Genomic DNA, 18,097 nt, shown 5'->3' on the forward strand with positions numbered 1-18,097 from the left:
TTTCCTCCATGAAAGTGACCCTGCAATTTTGAAGCTAGTGTGACCCTGCAATGACCTTGCAGCAGAGAAAATTGGGCGTTGACAAACCGTTCCCGGTTGTCTACCGAAGACGCTATTACTTGCATCCATGAACCTCTTGCTGAAGTTGCTGTCTAATGCAGTAGTAGTCTCACTGAATAGTTTCAGCAAGAACCAGAATCAGAACAAGATGTGTTGCTACTACAGTGGGCATCCAATCTGCCGAGCAGAGTGCCGCGGCGTAGACGGTGAGTCGGGGATGGGGACGGGGTCCATGGCGAGGACGACCAGGACGCCGACCGCGGCGCCAGATGGAGATCCTCTGCGGCGCACGAGCGGCAGCGGAACGTCACAGCAATGTCGTGGAAGAACCAGGAATCCCCACCCACTGGAGCAGTCTACTGGGCTGGGCTCATCTAATGGGTCGGGCATGTTTAATTTTCTTTTACCGAGGTGCGAAAATTTCCAGAGGTATGAAACATACCTCTCAAGTTTTAGACTGCGGTATGAAACTATTTGGACCACTGGATGGACGAAAATTAATGACTGTTATTCATTTGGGGTACCACAGAACAACCCTCCAAATTTCAATATGCACCATGTGAGGATCCAGCCAAGATGGTTCAAGAAAGAAGAAAAAAGAGCGTTCCGATGACCCTCGGGTATCACCACGAGCCGGAGAAATCAATTCGAAACCAGGATACCCATACGGCAATTGTTGGAGATGCTCATATAGCATGTAATGTGGGGCTTCGTGAAAGGAGAGACCCAGTCTCGATTTTCCTTTCCGTCTAACTTCTTTATAAACAAAACTGTCTGGAGCATCAATAAACCACACGAAAGTCATAATCCAGCTGTACGTTTCCAGCTACTTATCTATGTTAGGCGATAGATATACATCTTCAGCTACTTATCTATGTTAGATATTACTACTACATCTCAGGCCGCTCTGGTTTCTTCCTTCGTGGAACATGGGCAAGCTCCAACGAAAGAAAATGCAGGTCCGAAGACGACAGCCTAGCCCCCCAAAATCTCAGTAGATGTACCTGCAAGTTTAACCTGACCCACATAAGAGATATACACTACCCAGAAGCAACATATTATAACAACACTTGCCATGAGCAATCCAAGTAAGCAAACACTGGGAAGAAAGGAACTAAAGCGAAGAGAAGAGGTTACCAAGTTCCTACACCAGCCGCATCACCGTGTAATTCTCTACTGAAGTCCAATTTCAATCCAGATCGTCGCTTCTCAAGTTCAAATTTAATGCCGATACGAGTGCTCTACATGCTTGGGCATACTCCTAGACAAACACATCACTGCATGGCCAGGGAATACAACAGAGATGGGAAATAAAATGCCAATGTAACTCTTCCTGCCACTCACCTTCACTAGTATCAGAGCTGCTGTTTGCTCATAGCAGGAATTTGATAGATCCATCTTCATAGTTCTGTAGGTATAGGCATCATCCAAAGCCTTGTCTTCTTCACTCATATGCAGCCAGCAAAGGCTTCTCTTTGCATACAAGGTTGAATCATCAGGGTCAATCTCCATTGCCTGCAGCATCAAATGACACCCCATTCGCACCAAAAATCGAATTAGCTGTGCAAAACAAACTAGGAGCACTTGTCTTGAGAAAACATATGTAAGCATTGACCGGATAGGATAGACATCTGGTTCACAATTGGATATACAAGGCATAAACAGCCTGTACATGGAGCTGTTTGTTAGGCAAGTGTTTTATAATTCTAAGCATTTTTGCCCTTTGGGCCAGAAAGGGGTTCATCAGCAAGTGAAGTGCACATCAGAAATTATGAAAAGTATATGATGCAAGACTATACCTTGGTATAGAGAGCCAACGCATCAGCATAATCATTTTCCTCAAATGCAGCAGCCCCTTGCTTTTTCAAGGCACATCCATCATTTGCATTGAGGAGAGAATCCTAAATCAAATGAACAATTGAAAGTCAAACAGGATACAAAATGCAAATTTACTCTTTGAATTCATTCGCATGTCGAATTATTACATCAGTGCCTGCAGATATAGCTACAGGGTATGTGAGAGGGGAAAGAATCTCAACACAGTCCATCCATCCTTTGATTGAAGCAATTTCTGCTGCTGTTCTGCCAAACTGTTCAGAAGGATATCAAGGGTAACTCTCACAAATAAACAAGGGAGAGCTTATAGAATGAAAAAAAAGTTTATCCATTACGCAAACAGAAGAATGTGGCAAAGGCATCTATGCTCATATCACTGCAAGATTCAAAACATGACTAATTATAGGGGATTGTGCACATGGGTGCTATTTACCCCATAAATTCCAAAGTTCATGGTAATTTCAAATATTGAAAAGAAATTTGAATTCTCCTGGAAACAAAAGATGATCAAGTATTGTACTCGTATAAAAATGTTTGGGCTCGAAATGACACCCATGGTATCCTGGGCAAAAAAGACAAATTTATGATGAATATAGCGTGAATAATACATGGAAATGGGGCTTGTTCGATTTTGTCTTTTTTACCCAGGACACCATAGAAATCATTTCGAGCCCAAATATTTTTGTACGAGTACAACACTTGATAATCTTTGGTTTCCAAAAAGATTCAAAAAAAATTGCCCTTTTTTGAATTACTATTTTTTCTTTAAAATGTCATGGGTGCTTCGCACCCATGAGCATGGATGTATTTTCCATTCTGCAGGCATGTATTACCTATTAATGCAAAGAAGAATATGGATGTCTAGATGAGTGTATGTGTAGCCAGATTGCCACTATATTCTGGACATGTCTAAAGAGTGAACAGGTGCATGAATGCTTAAACAAGCCTCTTTCGATCATTTTGCTATTTAATTTTCTGTGGTAAGAGATCATGTAGTGCCGTCTTCAGTATTAGCTGGATGGAACATTCAGTGAGATCAGATATATGCCTTCACTATGGGGCATTTTACCCCAAAGTGAACCGAGTTATGAAAGAACTCCACTGATTAAGACAAGAGCTTCACAATACCTTAGTTCGTCAATGCAACATCAATTTTATTTTAATATAACCACTCTCTTATAACATTCTAAAAATCTACAGATCTGCAGCTATATTAAGCCATCCGTAAGCCAGCACAGAATATCACAATAGTGACAACTAACAACGTAAGTAGCAGTGCAAAAACTCACTTCATCAGGAATATTTGTATCAGCGCCAGCTTCCAACAAACACTTGATGCAGCTAGCGAAGCCATAGGACGCAGCTACTATTAATGGCGTTGTTACAGGCCTACCAGCATTGACATCAGCACCAGCCTGAAACATGGAATATATAATATAGTGCTTCAAAAAATGCAACAGCTTCCCTCCTGAAAAATTTATACGGTAGGAGCTCTAAAGGGATAAGTCGCTGTACCTTAATAAGTAGTTCCATGCATTTCACTGAAGAAGCGGAGATAGCATATGAAAGTGGTGTATAGACTAAATGCACAACTGTGTTAGGCTGGAGAGAAGGCAAAGAAAAGATTACTTGCATATAAACAACGACAAGAAGGGTACTGGAGGAAATAAAATATCAAAGTTTATGAATTTTTTTTTTAGCAAAGCAAGGAAAAAGTTATTGAAGTAGTTTGCATACCAAAAAGGCAAAAAGGAAACAATAATCCAAATCATCTTTAATATTCTTTCATTGTATCATCTTTATGTATACTCCTAACTCCTAAGTCCTAATTAGTAATTACAGGCTCCTTTCAATCCAGCACAGTAATCCGATGATAAATCCCCACATTAATCTCAAAAGGAAAATATTCTCACATTCTGCTAGGTCGTCAAAATTATCTGGATGCTTAGATCTTAATTTTGCAATATAATCAGCACATAAGAAACTCTAATTGGGAAAATGCAGCTGGTATGTTGATTCCAGCTGATTCAAGGTAATATAATTTCCCTTTTGCCATATAGATGAAGCCAGAAGGCTGAGTGTTCAATATTAGAGTCCAACCGTCTACATAATATAAAAAAGGAAATTTCCATCTAGCAGGACACAGGAGGCTGATTGTTCTCAGTCTAAGCGAACTGGCAGCTTAAAAAAGGAAATTTCCAAGGCATAAATAACATTAAATGTTGATCAGAGAAATTTAGTAAGGACGGGATTCTATCACTAATGGATTAATGAAAGTATAGTGAGTCAGATTTATATTTTGGATTTCATATAGAAAGGAATATACACATAATATGATAGTGTGTGTGCCAATCCTGGCAGACTCAATTTACCTGCTAATAATAGAAACTTAAAAGGCTAGAAATGTAAATCTATTATAATATGTCAAATCAAAGGCTAGAAACTTAAAAGTCAAGTTTCACTAACAAGATGCATCATGCAACCACTTTCAGTGTTGAGAGAAGATGAGACATGCAGATCTCCAACATTTTTCAGCTCCATGTTGTACAATAGAGATCCTTGTGCAACTATCCAACACATGGACAAAATAAACAAACAACACGGCACAGCACAGCACATCACTTAAGCTTCATAGTTGCCAACGTGATAACGTCAGAGTAAACGCAAGCATAACCTACCCAGTATCAACATTATGAGTGGCCAGTAAGTAAGCGGTTGTTTGGATAAGGTGGCAAGAAACAGGGAGGACAGGTGAGCACCATCACGCAGGTACAGTTGATTAAGCTCTAATTCGGTCTCACCACGACTTACTTAATGTGAATAATCAAAAGGACCATGGTTTAACCATGTTAGTACACAGTTACCAAGAACTGAATACATGTTGAGCAAGGAAAGATCTAAAGATAAATGAATAAGTAATACATGATAAAAGAAGTAAAAAAAACACAAAGAGTTGTAAGATTACAGCCAGCCAGTAAAACAGAAGTCCTGGCTCAGACGAGTAAAGGAAGTAAAATAGCACCCGTTCCACCCTGGCAGAACCAAATCTTTTGACTAGGCAGGGTTGGGAAAGGGGGAAAATATATAAGTTAAGAACACTGCTAGGCCCAGCCATGAAAATATGACATCTCAGCTATATTGAAGAGATTATTTACCATACGCAAGACAGATAATATTGATCAGAAATAGCAAACCAAAGATGGGATTTTTTTATTACATTTGCCTGATGCCTCAACAACAATTCCAACATTCTCACATTTCCGTTTCGAGCAGCAATGAGTAGTGGTGTTCCTTGTTCGCATATAGGGTCAACATAAGCTCCCCTGGACAATAATAACTCTGCTATTTCACAGGTATCTGGATGAAATAAATGAAAATGCTCCTGTCACATTACCATCAAGGGTACACCAAAAAGAATATGAAAGATAGCTTATTACCTCGGGTGTTAGCTGCCCATAACCTGGCTTCCTCTGAGTTGGCCTGTGCGCCTGAATGAACAATTTATTAGCTTACCATGTGTCAATATGTGTAGGTAACTAAACTGGATTTTTTTTTTCAAACGTACTGCCTTTTTTGTTACGTAGAATTTATGATTAGATTCCTATTTTTCCTTGTGGTCTTTTTTGATTGAAGCCACAATGTGTTTCTTTCTTTATATGTTTAGTAAGTAAAAAATAGCTGCAGGACATTTGTACAAACCTATAAGCTAAAGTAACTATGAAAAATATGTAAGTGGTTGTTACGAGCAGTAGCAAACTGAGAAAATTATCACAACACAGGTTTTTCGGCTGCTGCCCAACAAAACCTGATCCAGAGCAATGGTTAAGCATAGGAAACTCAGCAAACAAAAATAAGTACCTGACAGCACCCAACCAGCCAGACAAAAACTGTTTTCCCAAGCCAAGACTGGCATTTTAAGCCCCTACTTTGAGTCTTGTTCGACTGTATTTATTTGTTTTATTTGAGAGAAGGGTTAATGTACATCACATACTGTGTGTTGAACTAGCTATCTGAATAATAAAACATCAAATGACAATGGTTTCTACTGTCTCTAGATTGATGAGACTAACTATTAGCCACAAAATGCATCGCTAGTTAAACGTTATTGTCACGACCTTTAGTTGATAACAACAAAAGTACAATGTGCAAGACAGAAATAACCGATGAGCTGAAATTTACTGCAGGACAGACATCGCAACCATTCTTGGGTTAAACATGAAGCAGAACATATCATGCAAGATGAATAAAGCTACAGATAAGAAAAAACAGAAAGGAAGATACACAAGGGCAAAACAAACCTGTCATTGTAGCAAAATGCAGCGCGGTAATCCCATTTATGTCTGTTTTGTTTGGTTTAGCACCACAATCAAGAAGAAACCTTACAACTGATGTAGATCCACAACCAAATATTGCATATGATAGAGGCGTCGCACCTAGCAAGAGAACAAGAATGGCAAGCATTTGATCAGAATGATCGACAATTCGTGGTCCCAACCAACAAAAAGCAATGGATAATCAAGGGCGTCTGCACCTGTGAGATGCATACTACATTACTACAACATCATGCAAGTAGGCGCTCTAGATAAGTTAAAATGAAGAGGAATCTTTTTTAATCGCAATGCCACCATTAGGAGCTATGATCGAACCAACAGGAGTGTACAATAGCGAGAGGGAACTGACACAAGCAGCATGACTTCCCCTTGATGTCCATGCTACCACGGAAGATTGTATTTTATAGATCCATGATTCAGCATAGATTCCACAGAAACAAACTATCTGAAACAGTTTCTCAGGAAAACAAAAATAGCTCCCTGCTTTATTGCAAAAACTGTAAAACCACAAAAGGAATAAAAGATCTAGGGGCATCCCACCCATCCAGACTAAAATAAAGGAAAGTGATTATTGCTTCATAGGCCCCACTAAGCCACCGCCTGCTGCATCAGTAGTTTGGTCTGTGTCTATATAAAACTAAATAAAATGATAGATGGTGATCAGGTATTGGCCTCCGGCCTCTTATGTAACAAAGGCGTCCATGAGCAGCATCAGCATTTGCAGAATGTCACAACTTAGAAAAAACTAACTATCAATGCCCCCATACACAAACTTTTTCTTTTCGAGAATGAACCCCATACACAAACTGATTAACTGATTCACCGCACCAAGCTTTCAGAAACTGTTCTCTCAAACAAAGCAAAGCAAAGCAAAATAAATAAATAAAACGTCACTCCATGGCCATGGCACTCTGCTTCTCTGAATCAATCCAGCACTGCGAATTCTGTCAAAACGGTGGTGGTAGTAAGTAAGGGAGAAAATTACCATCTTCACCAGGCGCGTTGATGTTGAGGCGGAGTTCCTCGACCAGGAACCTGCACGTCTCCAGCCTGCCGCCCCACGCCGCCATGTGGAGCGGGCTACGGCCGCCGAGGTGCTTGATCCCCGCCAGCGTCTCCTCCAAGCCTTTCCCCGACTTCCTCAGCTGCCTTAGGAGCTCTGCACGGACATAACCTCATCAGATATTCAGATCCACGGGCACCGGAACCCGATCCACGGCGCGGCGGCGGGGGGACTTACTCCTGATGGAGCGGATGTCGCCGATGGTCGCGTCGTTGAGCGTCTGCACGGCCGACCATTCATCCTTGGAGAGCGTGCGGTTCCCGAACCTCACCCGCTGCCGGGGTGTGACCATGGAGACGTAGGTCTTCTGCATCCTGGGCTCCGAACGGGATGGAAGGTTCTAGAAGGCTAGGGTTTGGCGAGGAGCTCGAGGTGGAGTGGGGAATTGTGGCAGATGGGAATGGGGAACGGGGAAAAGGCGGGAAGAGTGAGGTGGTGCTTCCGTACAGTGCAGAGGGCAGTGACAAAGTGTTAGGCCTTTCTTCTTGCAGCAATTCTGTTTTTTTCTCCAGGTTTTTCTTTTTAAATTGCTTAGAAAAAGGGTTTGTTTCTGCAAGAGTTTTTTTAAGGGAAAGCCAGATGGTGCTTTATTTATTACCGGAAACAAGCAACATCTTGGATTACAAATGGTAAAATAAACTCTTGGGGAGTATCCCTCCCAGAAAAAAAAAGGAGATTTCTGAGATCTAAAGGCAAACTGTGCTAACTCATGCGCCACCTGATTTGACTTCTCCTGGATAATGTTGAAAAGGGAATTCGGACATTTTACTCGCTTTCACAAAACACTCGGCAAGGATTGGTGAGATTTTCCCTTTCTTTAGCGAATTGAGATTTTGCAAGAATTCGTTTTGCGTCTCTCTTCCTTCACGGCATGTGGCGTGTGAAAACGACCTCGTAAGGAGGAGTTTGGTGATATGTTCCCTTTCTTTTACGAATTGAGATTTCAGCTTTCAAAATTCTAAACGGTATCTTTTCATCCCGGCTAGGAGCCATTTCCACCATTCGCAAACCACGTTAAACTACTTAATGCATTATTCACTTGTGGGATCTAGACTGGGCGTATGTGTACTTGCCATGTTAGTGTGTGTAACATGTACCTCCCGTGTGTGTGCATCGACTACTAGTTCTACAATTTAATTTATATGATATTTTGGAGATTATCTTTAGCTCACATGTTATCCACCCACGCCACGTTATTTATCAGCGCTAAACATGAAAAGTTACATATCCAAAAAGTTAATTTTTTGTAATATTTTTATGGACTTTTTAGCTCACAATTTATCAACCCCTCTGCTAATTAATTATCAATGGTAAATGTAAAAAGTTATCGACCCGAAATGCTAAATTTCATTTAGAATATTTGATGACTTTTTTACCTCACAATTTACCAACCAATCTGCCCATTATTTATCAATTATCAATGGTAAATGCAAAAAGTGATGGACCTGGAAAATCAAATTTCATTTAGAATATTTTGGCGACTTTTTTTAGCTCACAATTTATCAACCCCTTTGCCCATCATTTATCAACGGTAAATGTAAAAAATTATCGACCCGAAATGCTAAATTTCACTTAGAACATTTTGATGACTTTTTTAGCTCACAATTTATCAACCCCTCTGCCCGTCATTTATCAGCGATAAATGCAAAAAGTTATCAATCCGAAAAGCCAGATTTCATTTAGAATATTTTGGTGACTTTTTTAGCTCGCAATTTATCAACGCCTTTGCCCATTATTTATCAATGTCAAATGCAAAAAGTTATTGATCCAAATTGTCAATTTTCATTTAGAATATTTTGTCAATCATTTTAGCTCACAATTTACCAACCCTCTATCCGTTATTTATCAACGCTAAATGCAAAATGTTATTGACCCAAAAAGTCAAATTTTATTTAGAATATTTAGGTGACCTTTTCAATCTCACAATTCATCAACCCTTTGCCCATTATTTAAACGGTAAATGTACAAAGTTATCGACCTGAAATGCTAAATTTCATTTAGAATATTTTGAAAACTTTTTAGCTTATGTGAGCTAAAAATAACGGGCATCCCTAAAAAGTTAATTTTAATTAGAATATTTTAGCGATTTTTTAGCTCGCATGTTACTAACGCTCTTCTCGGGTAAATTTCCCCCACCTGTTATTGTGGTGTTTTTGGTGCAATATTAAATTTATAGCTCACAAGTTATGAATTTTAAATTCTAAAGTGTTGATTAATTTTTGATAAAGAATGGTTGTTAATTTGAGTTAAAAGTGGTACTCCTAGTTTATTTAAGTTACAAGTGATAGTTTATTTGAGTTGCAAGTGGTTTTTCCCACCCTTTATTTCTCTTTAATAACCACTGATCCGAAAACGAGAATTATAAAAATTTGTTCAAAATAACATAATTTTTATACAAATTGCCACAAGAAAAAAATAAAAATAAAAAGTGGAATTGATAAAAGAGAACTGATAAAAAATAGTAAAGTGACTAGGACGTGATGCATGCGTGTGTACCTTTCACTCGATAAAAAACCAACTAAAAAATTCGGCATGCACACAAGGCCAACAAATTGGATGCCTCACGTGGGAAATAAAATAATTAGGCAGCACATGGACATGCAGGAGCCGGCACATCGCGATTACCATAGAACGTAAAACGATAAAAATTAAAAGGGAAATGACTTCACACTAGCGCTCTACGCCGGGGAAGATCGACCGCACACGCGGTCGAGTGCCAGAGAGGGGTATCCGGCTACATAGTGCTACCATATCACATGCCGCTCTGGTTTCTTGGCGAAACATGGGCAAGCTCCAACGAAAAAGCATATACCACTAAAAAGACAGCCACGCCCCCAAAAATCTCAGCAGATGAAACAGGACTTGCAAGTTTTAACTTACAAAGCTAATAACAACAATGTACGGTTAAAATCGGACCCACACAGCACAGGGGACACTACTCTGAAGACATGTTACCATTAAACAACATACTATAACAACAGCCCTGCCATGAGGCAATCAAACAGCCGGAGGCAAGGAACTAAAGCAAAGAGCGGAGGTTCCCAAGTTCCTTCACCAGCCGCATCACCGCGTGATTTCGCTACTGAAGTCCAATTTCAATCCAGATCGTCGCTTCCCAAGTCCAATTTTAATGCCGATACGAGTGCTCTACATGCTCGGGCGTACTCCTACACAAACACGTCAGTGCATGGCCAATGAATACAACAAAGTATGGGAAACAAAATGCCAATGTAAGTATGTAACTCTGCCACAGCTCACCTTCACCAGTATCAGAGCCGCTGTTTGCTCATAGCAGGAATTGGATAGATCCATCTTCATAGTTCTGTAGGTATAAGCATCATCCAAAGCCTTGTCTTGTTCACTCATATGCACCCAGCAAAGGCTCCTCTTCGCATACAAGGTAGAATCATCAGGCTCAATCTGCATTGCCTGCAGACATCAAATGATGCCGCATTAGCACCAAAGATAAAATTAGCTGTATTCAAATCAAACCAAAGCATTTTCTTGTCTAGAGACTACATACATAAGCATTGACCAAATAGGACACAAGAATCGGATATAAGGCGTAACAGTTTGTACACGGAGATAATCTAGCAACAATATATAAATTAAGCAACTGTTCCATAGTTCTGAGAATTTTGGCCTCATAGGCCAGAAAGGGGTTCATCAGCAAGTAAAGTGCACAGCAGAACTTGTGAAGAAGTATATGATGCAAGACTATACCTTGGTATAGAGAGCCAACGCATCAGCATAACTATTTTCCTCAAATGCAGCATCCCCTTGTATTTTCAAAGCAAAACCATCATTTTCCTCGAATTTAGCATCCCCTTGCTCTTTCAAAGCACATCCATCATTTGAATTGAGGAGAGGAACCTAAATAAAATGAACAACTTAAATTCAAACAGAATATAAAATGCAAATTTACTCTTGAATTTACAAGCATGTTGAATTATTACATCATTGCCTCCAGGGGATGTAAGAGGGGAAAGAATCTTAACGCAGTCCTTAAATCCTTTCGTTGCAGCAATTTTCGCTGCTGTTCTACCGAACTGTTCAAAAGGATATCAAGGGTAAATCTCACAAATAAACAAGGGCAAGCTTATGCAATGAAAAGTTATGTTAATAACAGAAAAATGTGGCGAAGGCATTTATACTCATGTCACTATGAGACTCAAAATATGACGAATTATAGGGGATTGTGCAGTGCATGTATTACTGTAGCAAAGTAAAGTACGGACGAATTTTTTTTCGATAAAGGAAATATATTAATATCAGAAGATACCAATTAAACCCAGTCTCTGCAACAACGCACCACCCTAATAGCAGTACGGATGCACACAGTCAAAACAGAGAAAAGAAAACTAAGAAATAAAAGTCCCGCCACTCGTATCCCAGGCCTAGCAAGACAACACCTGAAATACAGACTCTCCAAAAGTAACTCCTCCAATAATGGAACACTGCATCAGCACCGTCGTCGCCCGATCAAAGATCTTATGTTTTCACCCTGAAAATAGTCCCCGCTCTCAAAACATTGCCTCCAACAAGGTCATTGCAAGGCACAACTAGTTAAGACGAGACCTTGGGTTTTCACCCTGAAAGGTAGAACTCTGAACTTCACATGTGTTGTCGCCCCCACTTTCATACCACTGCTGCGAATCCCTAAACACCAAGCAAGCTCCTCAACATCGCGAAGAGTTGATTCTTTAGCTAATCTCCCAATCCCGCCTGATGATATTCTCTGCTTCCGACTTCACCATGGACCAAAAGTCTCTTGATGTCAACACGTAACGTAGCTTCACGCCACTCCCTCCGGAACCAAACGGTCGGAACAAAAGCATGGGTGCGCGCGACCGAATACCACCGGATCATGTGAACTCTAGGCAAAAGATGCACTCGTTACTTTCACCGTCGGAGCCTTCCGAACTCATCACTCCGGCTAGATGAAGAAAGATCGGCATCCGGAACGTCTTCATCTTCGCGAAAGAAGAACCCTAGGACCACCACCATGAAAACCGGAACGGCCAGCCCCCACGCCGCCGCCATGGCTGGGAACCACGTCTATCTTCCTCCTCCAACCCATCCGGTGGAGGCCGGCAGCCGTCGGGATAGCGGCTACGCACGCCCACGACACGGACATGGCCGCCGCCTCGCGACCATGTACCTTGCCACACAGATGAATATATATGTCTAGACTAAATGGGTGTATGTGTAGTCAGTGCATGAATGCTTTTTTTCGAGAACCCGCAGGAGATCCGCGGGTCATTTCATTAAGATTAAGGGGAAAACGATTACACCCGAACCATGGGCTCGTAACATCCACCATGCCGCATAAAAGCGGCGGACAACACCTACACTACTCCTCTCGCCAACCCACGCCTACAAGAAAGCCACAAGCCCCAATCCCGGCAAACTACATCGATAACATGATCGACCGTAGAGGCGGTATCCTCGAAGACTCGGCGTTCCGCTCGAGCCACGGGGATCTCGGGATGAGCATGATAGCGGAGTTGGTGACTCTAGCATCCGCCGTAGGCAGCCCCTCCACCGCACTCGACCACCATGCCGGCAACCTGCTGCCGACCGTAGGCGCCGGAATCCGCACTCCAGCCGCGCCTCGAGAAGCCATCCCAAACCAATCGAGCGAAGGGACAGGTGCGGAGAAAGATGGTCCGTCGTCTCCGCGGCGACGGAGCGAGAGGGGACACAATACGTGAGAGGGAAGGCCTCGCCGAAGCCGACGGTCCGCCGTCCAACACCTCCCACGAAGAGAAAGCCACGCATGGAAGCGGAATTTGTACGGCGCGAAGGAATTCCAGACATGCACCGCACCGGGGAGGGCGGTCGTGCCGTGGAAGAACATACGATACGCGGACCGCACCGTGAAAGTACCGTCTTCCGTCCACTTCCACCGGAAAGTGTCAGCCCCGCCGTTGATGGGGACAGCAGCAACGGCGGCCCAGAGCCGTAGATACTGCACAACTGCATCGACCGACAACTCTCCCCCAATATCAGCCGCCCATGCATGGTTGAGGAGCCCATCCCGCACAGATCTTCGCTTGACGACACCCGGCCTAACTAGCTTGAGCACCTCCGGAGCCACAGCTGCGACAGAGAGGCCTTGGATCCAGGGGTCCTCCCAAAACAAGAGGCTAGCGCCGGAGCCAACAGAGATGACCACCGAAGCATTGAACATGGCAGCAGCATCCGCCCGAACGGCGAACCTAAACCCTGTCCAAGACTTGGTGAGATCTGTGCGTTGCAACCACATCCAGCGAGCGCGCAGCGCCGCATGCATCCACCGTAAATTCGGAAGGCCAAGTCCTCCCAGATGCTTAGGTGCACACACGGCATCCCAAGCGACCAAGCAATTGCCGCCATGCGCCTCATTCTTACCGGCCCACAAGAAGCCGCGCCGAAGCTTGTCCACCGCCTGGAGGAACCAGGGATCGACGTCAAGGGCCAGCAGTTGGTACACCACCGATGCAGCCATAACCGCACGCACATACGCCACCCAAGGTGCATGAATGCTTAAACCAGCCTCTTTGAATCATTTTGTTATTTTTCTTTTGTGGCAAGGAGAGATCCTGTCAACTCCAGTATTAGATAGAACATTTGTGAGAGATCAGATATAGGCCTTCATTGTGGGCCATTTTACCCCAAAGTTCACTGAGTTATGAAAGAACTCCACTAATTATGACAGAGTTTCACACTTTCACAGTACCATATTTCGTAAGTGCCACTTCCCATCTTCTATCCTACTCCGTATTATCTAACCCAATCAGAACTGCCCAAAACTCTCAGTTAAACAGTACAGCACATTTCTTGTGGACTCAAAAATCAATATTGGTCCTTAGCAGGCTAGTGAATTTCATTCCTTCGAAGTAACAGCCTTCGGCCCTTTTCATGGACCAAAATTCATTTAAACATGAATACTATACATAAAACAGGCTAGTAAAGCAATGTTTTACGAAACCTAATTAACCCCAAATAGCAACATGTGGCAATATTTAAGGTCTTACTCAAATGGCCTGAATTTACATGTGTTCTTAGCCACTCTCTTATAACATTCTAAAAATCTAAGCAGCTAAATTAGCAATCCATAGCCAGTTCAGAGGATAAACAAGAGTGACAAGTAACAATTCAAGTAGCAGTACGGAAACTCACTTCATCAGGAATATTTGCATCAGCGCCAGCATCCAACAAACACTTCATGCAGTCAGTGAAGCCATAGGATGCAGCTATTATTAATGGTGTTACAGGCCTACCAGCATTGACATCAGCACCAGCCTGAAACATGGAATGTGTATAATGTAGAATGCTGAAGATAGTGTTTCTAAACAATGCAACAGTTTCCCTTCGCAAAAAACTTTCTATGGTAGGAGCTCCGAAGCGACAAGGGCACTGCACCTTAACAAGTAGCTCCGCGCAATTCAGTGAAGAAGAGAAGATAGCCATCGATAGTGGTGTATAGAATAACTGCGTAACACTGTTAGGCTGGAGAGAAAGAAAAGATTACTTGCTGATAAACAATGACGAGAAGAGTACTAGAGATAAATAAATTATCAAAGTTTGATATGCAACATTTAGCAAAACATGGAAATTTTAAACGAAAATAGTTTGCACACCATAAAAATGATTTTTTTCGATAATATAAAAATAAAAATGGGAACAACAATACTATCATCTTTGATTTTATTAACTGTATCATCTTATATATATTTAATAAGTAATAAGAGACTCCTTTCAGTCCAGCACAATTTTGATTTTCGGTATAATCAGCACATACAAAACTCTAACCGGGGGAAAACATAGCTGGAATGTGGAGTCCAGCTGATTAACAGTAACATAATTTCCCGTTTGCCATCTAGAAGATGCCAGAAGGCTGATTATTCAATACTACAGTCCAACCGACTTACATAAGAAAGACTAAATTTCCATTTTAGCAGGACACAGGAGGCAGATTGTTATCAATCCAAACAAACTGATAGCTTAAGAACCGTAATTGGAGACGGAAGAGTATGTACAGGAAAGGTTGATTAGTTGATGTCAGCTAGCTCCTTAACCGGATAAAGTTCAGATCTACGATTTAGATTTCATATGACAGGGAATATGCAAATAGTATTATAGGGTGTGTGCCGATTCTGAACCACTAAATTTACCTGCTGATAAAAGAATATAAAAGGCTGGAAATGTAAATTCTATTATAGTGTACCAAATCAATTAGAAGGGGATATCAAGTCGAGTTGCACTAGCGAGAAATGCGTCACACAACCACTTTCAGTTTTGAGACAAAATAAACTATGCAAATCTAAATAAAAAGGTGTGCATAGTTCTCAATTCGCTCCGCCTATATATCAAATGTCTACGTTCACTTTATGATAGCAATGATAAAATACTACTCCCTTCATTTCAAATTTACTGACTCAGCCTTGTCTAGATACATATATATTTATACACTAAAATGCGTTTATCTAGATAAAGTTGAGTCAATTAATTTGGAACAGAGGAAGTAGTGGCTAAGATATATATGTAGCTCATGCAGATACACAGGGATAACTAGTTGGTATACCGAAAACTGGATCAAATAAACAATCAAACAGCACAACACAACACAACACAACACCTAAGCTTCGTAGACGCTAACGTCAGAGTAAACCCGCACATAACATACCCAGTACCAATACATGAATGCCAGTAACTAAGCAGTTCTATGGATAAGGTGGGAAGAAGTGAGGAGGACAGGTGAGCACCATCACACGGGTACAGTTGATTAAACTATAGTTCGTCTCACCGTGCAACAACAACAACATTAAAATCTTTTTCCTAAGTAAGTTTGGGTAGACTAGATATAAAACTCAGCAGAATAGTCCGGTCTCACCATGACTTACCTTAATGTGAATACACAGAGAATCATGGTTTAACCATGCTATCATCTAGCGCAGTCATCAAGATTCTAATAAATTTTAATCAAGGAAAGATCTAATGGTAAATGAGCAAATGATACGTGATAAAAGAAGTAGAACACAAAGAAACATAAGAGATAAGAGCCAGACAGTAAAACAGAAGTCCTGGCTCAGCTGAGTCAAGGAAGTATAACAGCACCATTCCACCTTAGCAGGACCAAATTGTTGGACTAGGCAGGGTTGGGAAAGGCGAGACATATAAGAACACTGCTAAGTCCAGCCGTATAAATCCAGTCATGAAATCTCAGCTATATTGAAGGGAATATTACACTGTACACAGAAAACATATAATATTAAACAGAAATAGCAAACCAAAGATGGGAAAAAAGAATTATTACATCTGCCTGATGCCTTAACAACAATTCCAACATTCTCACATTTCCTTTATCAGCAGCAATGTGTAGTGGTGTTCCATTTTCACATATAGGGTCAACATATGCTCCCCTGGACAATAATAACTCTGCTATTTCACAGGTATCTGGATGGAATAAATGAAAATGCTCAGTCACATTACCATCAAGGATACACCGAAAATAATATGAAAAGATAGCTTATTACCTCGGGTGTTAGCTGCCCATAACTTGGCTGACTTTGGGTCGGTATGTGTGCCTGGATGAATAACTTGGTAGCTTATTATGTGCCAATATGGGTAGGATAGCTAAGGAAACTAGAAAAACATACTGTCGTTTTTTGCAGGTAGCATTTATGACTAGATTCATATTAGCCTTGCGGTCTTTGTCCATTGCAATTAGAAAGCCGACATGCCTTTTTTAATAAACAAAATGTTTAATGGTAAAATACAACCACCCATGGCCAAGTGCCTAAATATTTCAAAAGCAAATGTCAATGGGACATTTCTACAAACCTAAGCTAAACTAAATATGAAAACAATACAATACGTAAGCAAACCGAAGAGCACAAGCTAGAGTGCTCGCGAGGTGCGAAACCCTACTCGCCATCCGCTGCTCCGGAGACGGCCTCCACACCGGCCAGCCATGGCCTCCACCCCCTCCCCACAATCGATCGACGGTGAGCTCTCCCCGTGTGGCCGCGAGGACCGGTGGCGTGGCTGGGCTCAGATTTAGAAGACTCCCCAGTTCCTACCGCGATGTGCGCGCGGGGAAGCAACCAGCGGCACAAGCAGATGTGTAGGGGAGCTCTTGAGCCCGCCTGGAGCCACGTTCAGAGGTCCACCGAAACAAGCCAGGGGCCATCGACGAGCTGGACGCCTCTTGGGAGGATCCCAAGCATGAGCAGTGGAAACACGCGAGCGGCTGTCACGGAGGAAAGAAGGTTGTTGCGGCGAAGGCGGTGCGCAAGTGGCGCGATGGCAGCACCATCAAAGTTTGACGACCTCTACCTCCTATGCACCTAGCCGGGGCATCGAGCAGCGAGACCGCCTCACCGGCCCTGTGTGCTTGTGGTGCGACGAAGTTGGGCACATGTCGGAGGGACTGCCTCCAGCACCTCCTGCCCAAGCCACACACTCCCTCAGAGAAGAGTAATGAACCAACGACAAAGAAACATCTCGGCGAGGACTTCCCTAGAACACCAATCATGGGTGGTCGGCGGCTCTCTTGAGCGCCAGGAAGTGCAAGCAACGGTGGCCTACGCGCACCGTGCACTCATCGAATGGGTGGTCATGACATGGCAGGTGCGTAGAGTGCCCATGGCCGCATGAACACGCAGGTGTAGTCGCAGCCAAAAACGCGTGCGACGGCGGGAGTGCGCACATGATAGGTGGGGAACACGCTACGACGGTGACACAACAATGGTAATCACTGCGCCCCACCGGCTCAACACTCGCGATGCCTGGTGGACGACACACCCGGGATCCACCCTTA

General features: G+C 42.4%; 1 protein-coding gene across 1 annotated transcript; it reads right to left on the reverse strand.

The window, feature by feature from the left end:
- Positions 1 to 219: 219 nt before the first annotated feature.
- On the reverse strand, positions 220 to 7,603 carry LOC124670947 (ankyrin repeat, SAM and basic leucine zipper domain-containing protein 1-like). The gene is made up of 12 exons (XM_047207404.1): positions 7,468 to 7,603; positions 7,213 to 7,386; positions 6,195 to 6,329; positions 5,334 to 5,384; positions 5,114 to 5,253; positions 3,412 to 3,498; positions 3,186 to 3,311; positions 2,046 to 2,150; positions 1,860 to 1,961; positions 1,405 to 1,575; positions 1,065 to 1,077; positions 220 to 542 (listed from the first exon to the last, which is right to left on the reverse strand). Exons 1-12 carry the CDS (start codon positions 7,601 to 7,603, stop codon positions 220 to 222), a joined length of 1,563 nt encoding a protein of 520 aa, XP_047063360.1.
- Positions 7,604 to 18,097: the final 10,494 nt, after the last annotated feature.

Source organism: Lolium rigidum, chromosome 7 (assembly GCF_022539505.1).
Source record: "Lolium rigidum isolate FL_2022 chromosome 7, APGP_CSIRO_Lrig_0.1, whole genome shotgun sequence".
In the NCBI taxonomy this organism is placed as follows: Eukaryota; Viridiplantae; Streptophyta; class Magnoliopsida; order Poales; family Poaceae; genus Lolium; species Lolium rigidum.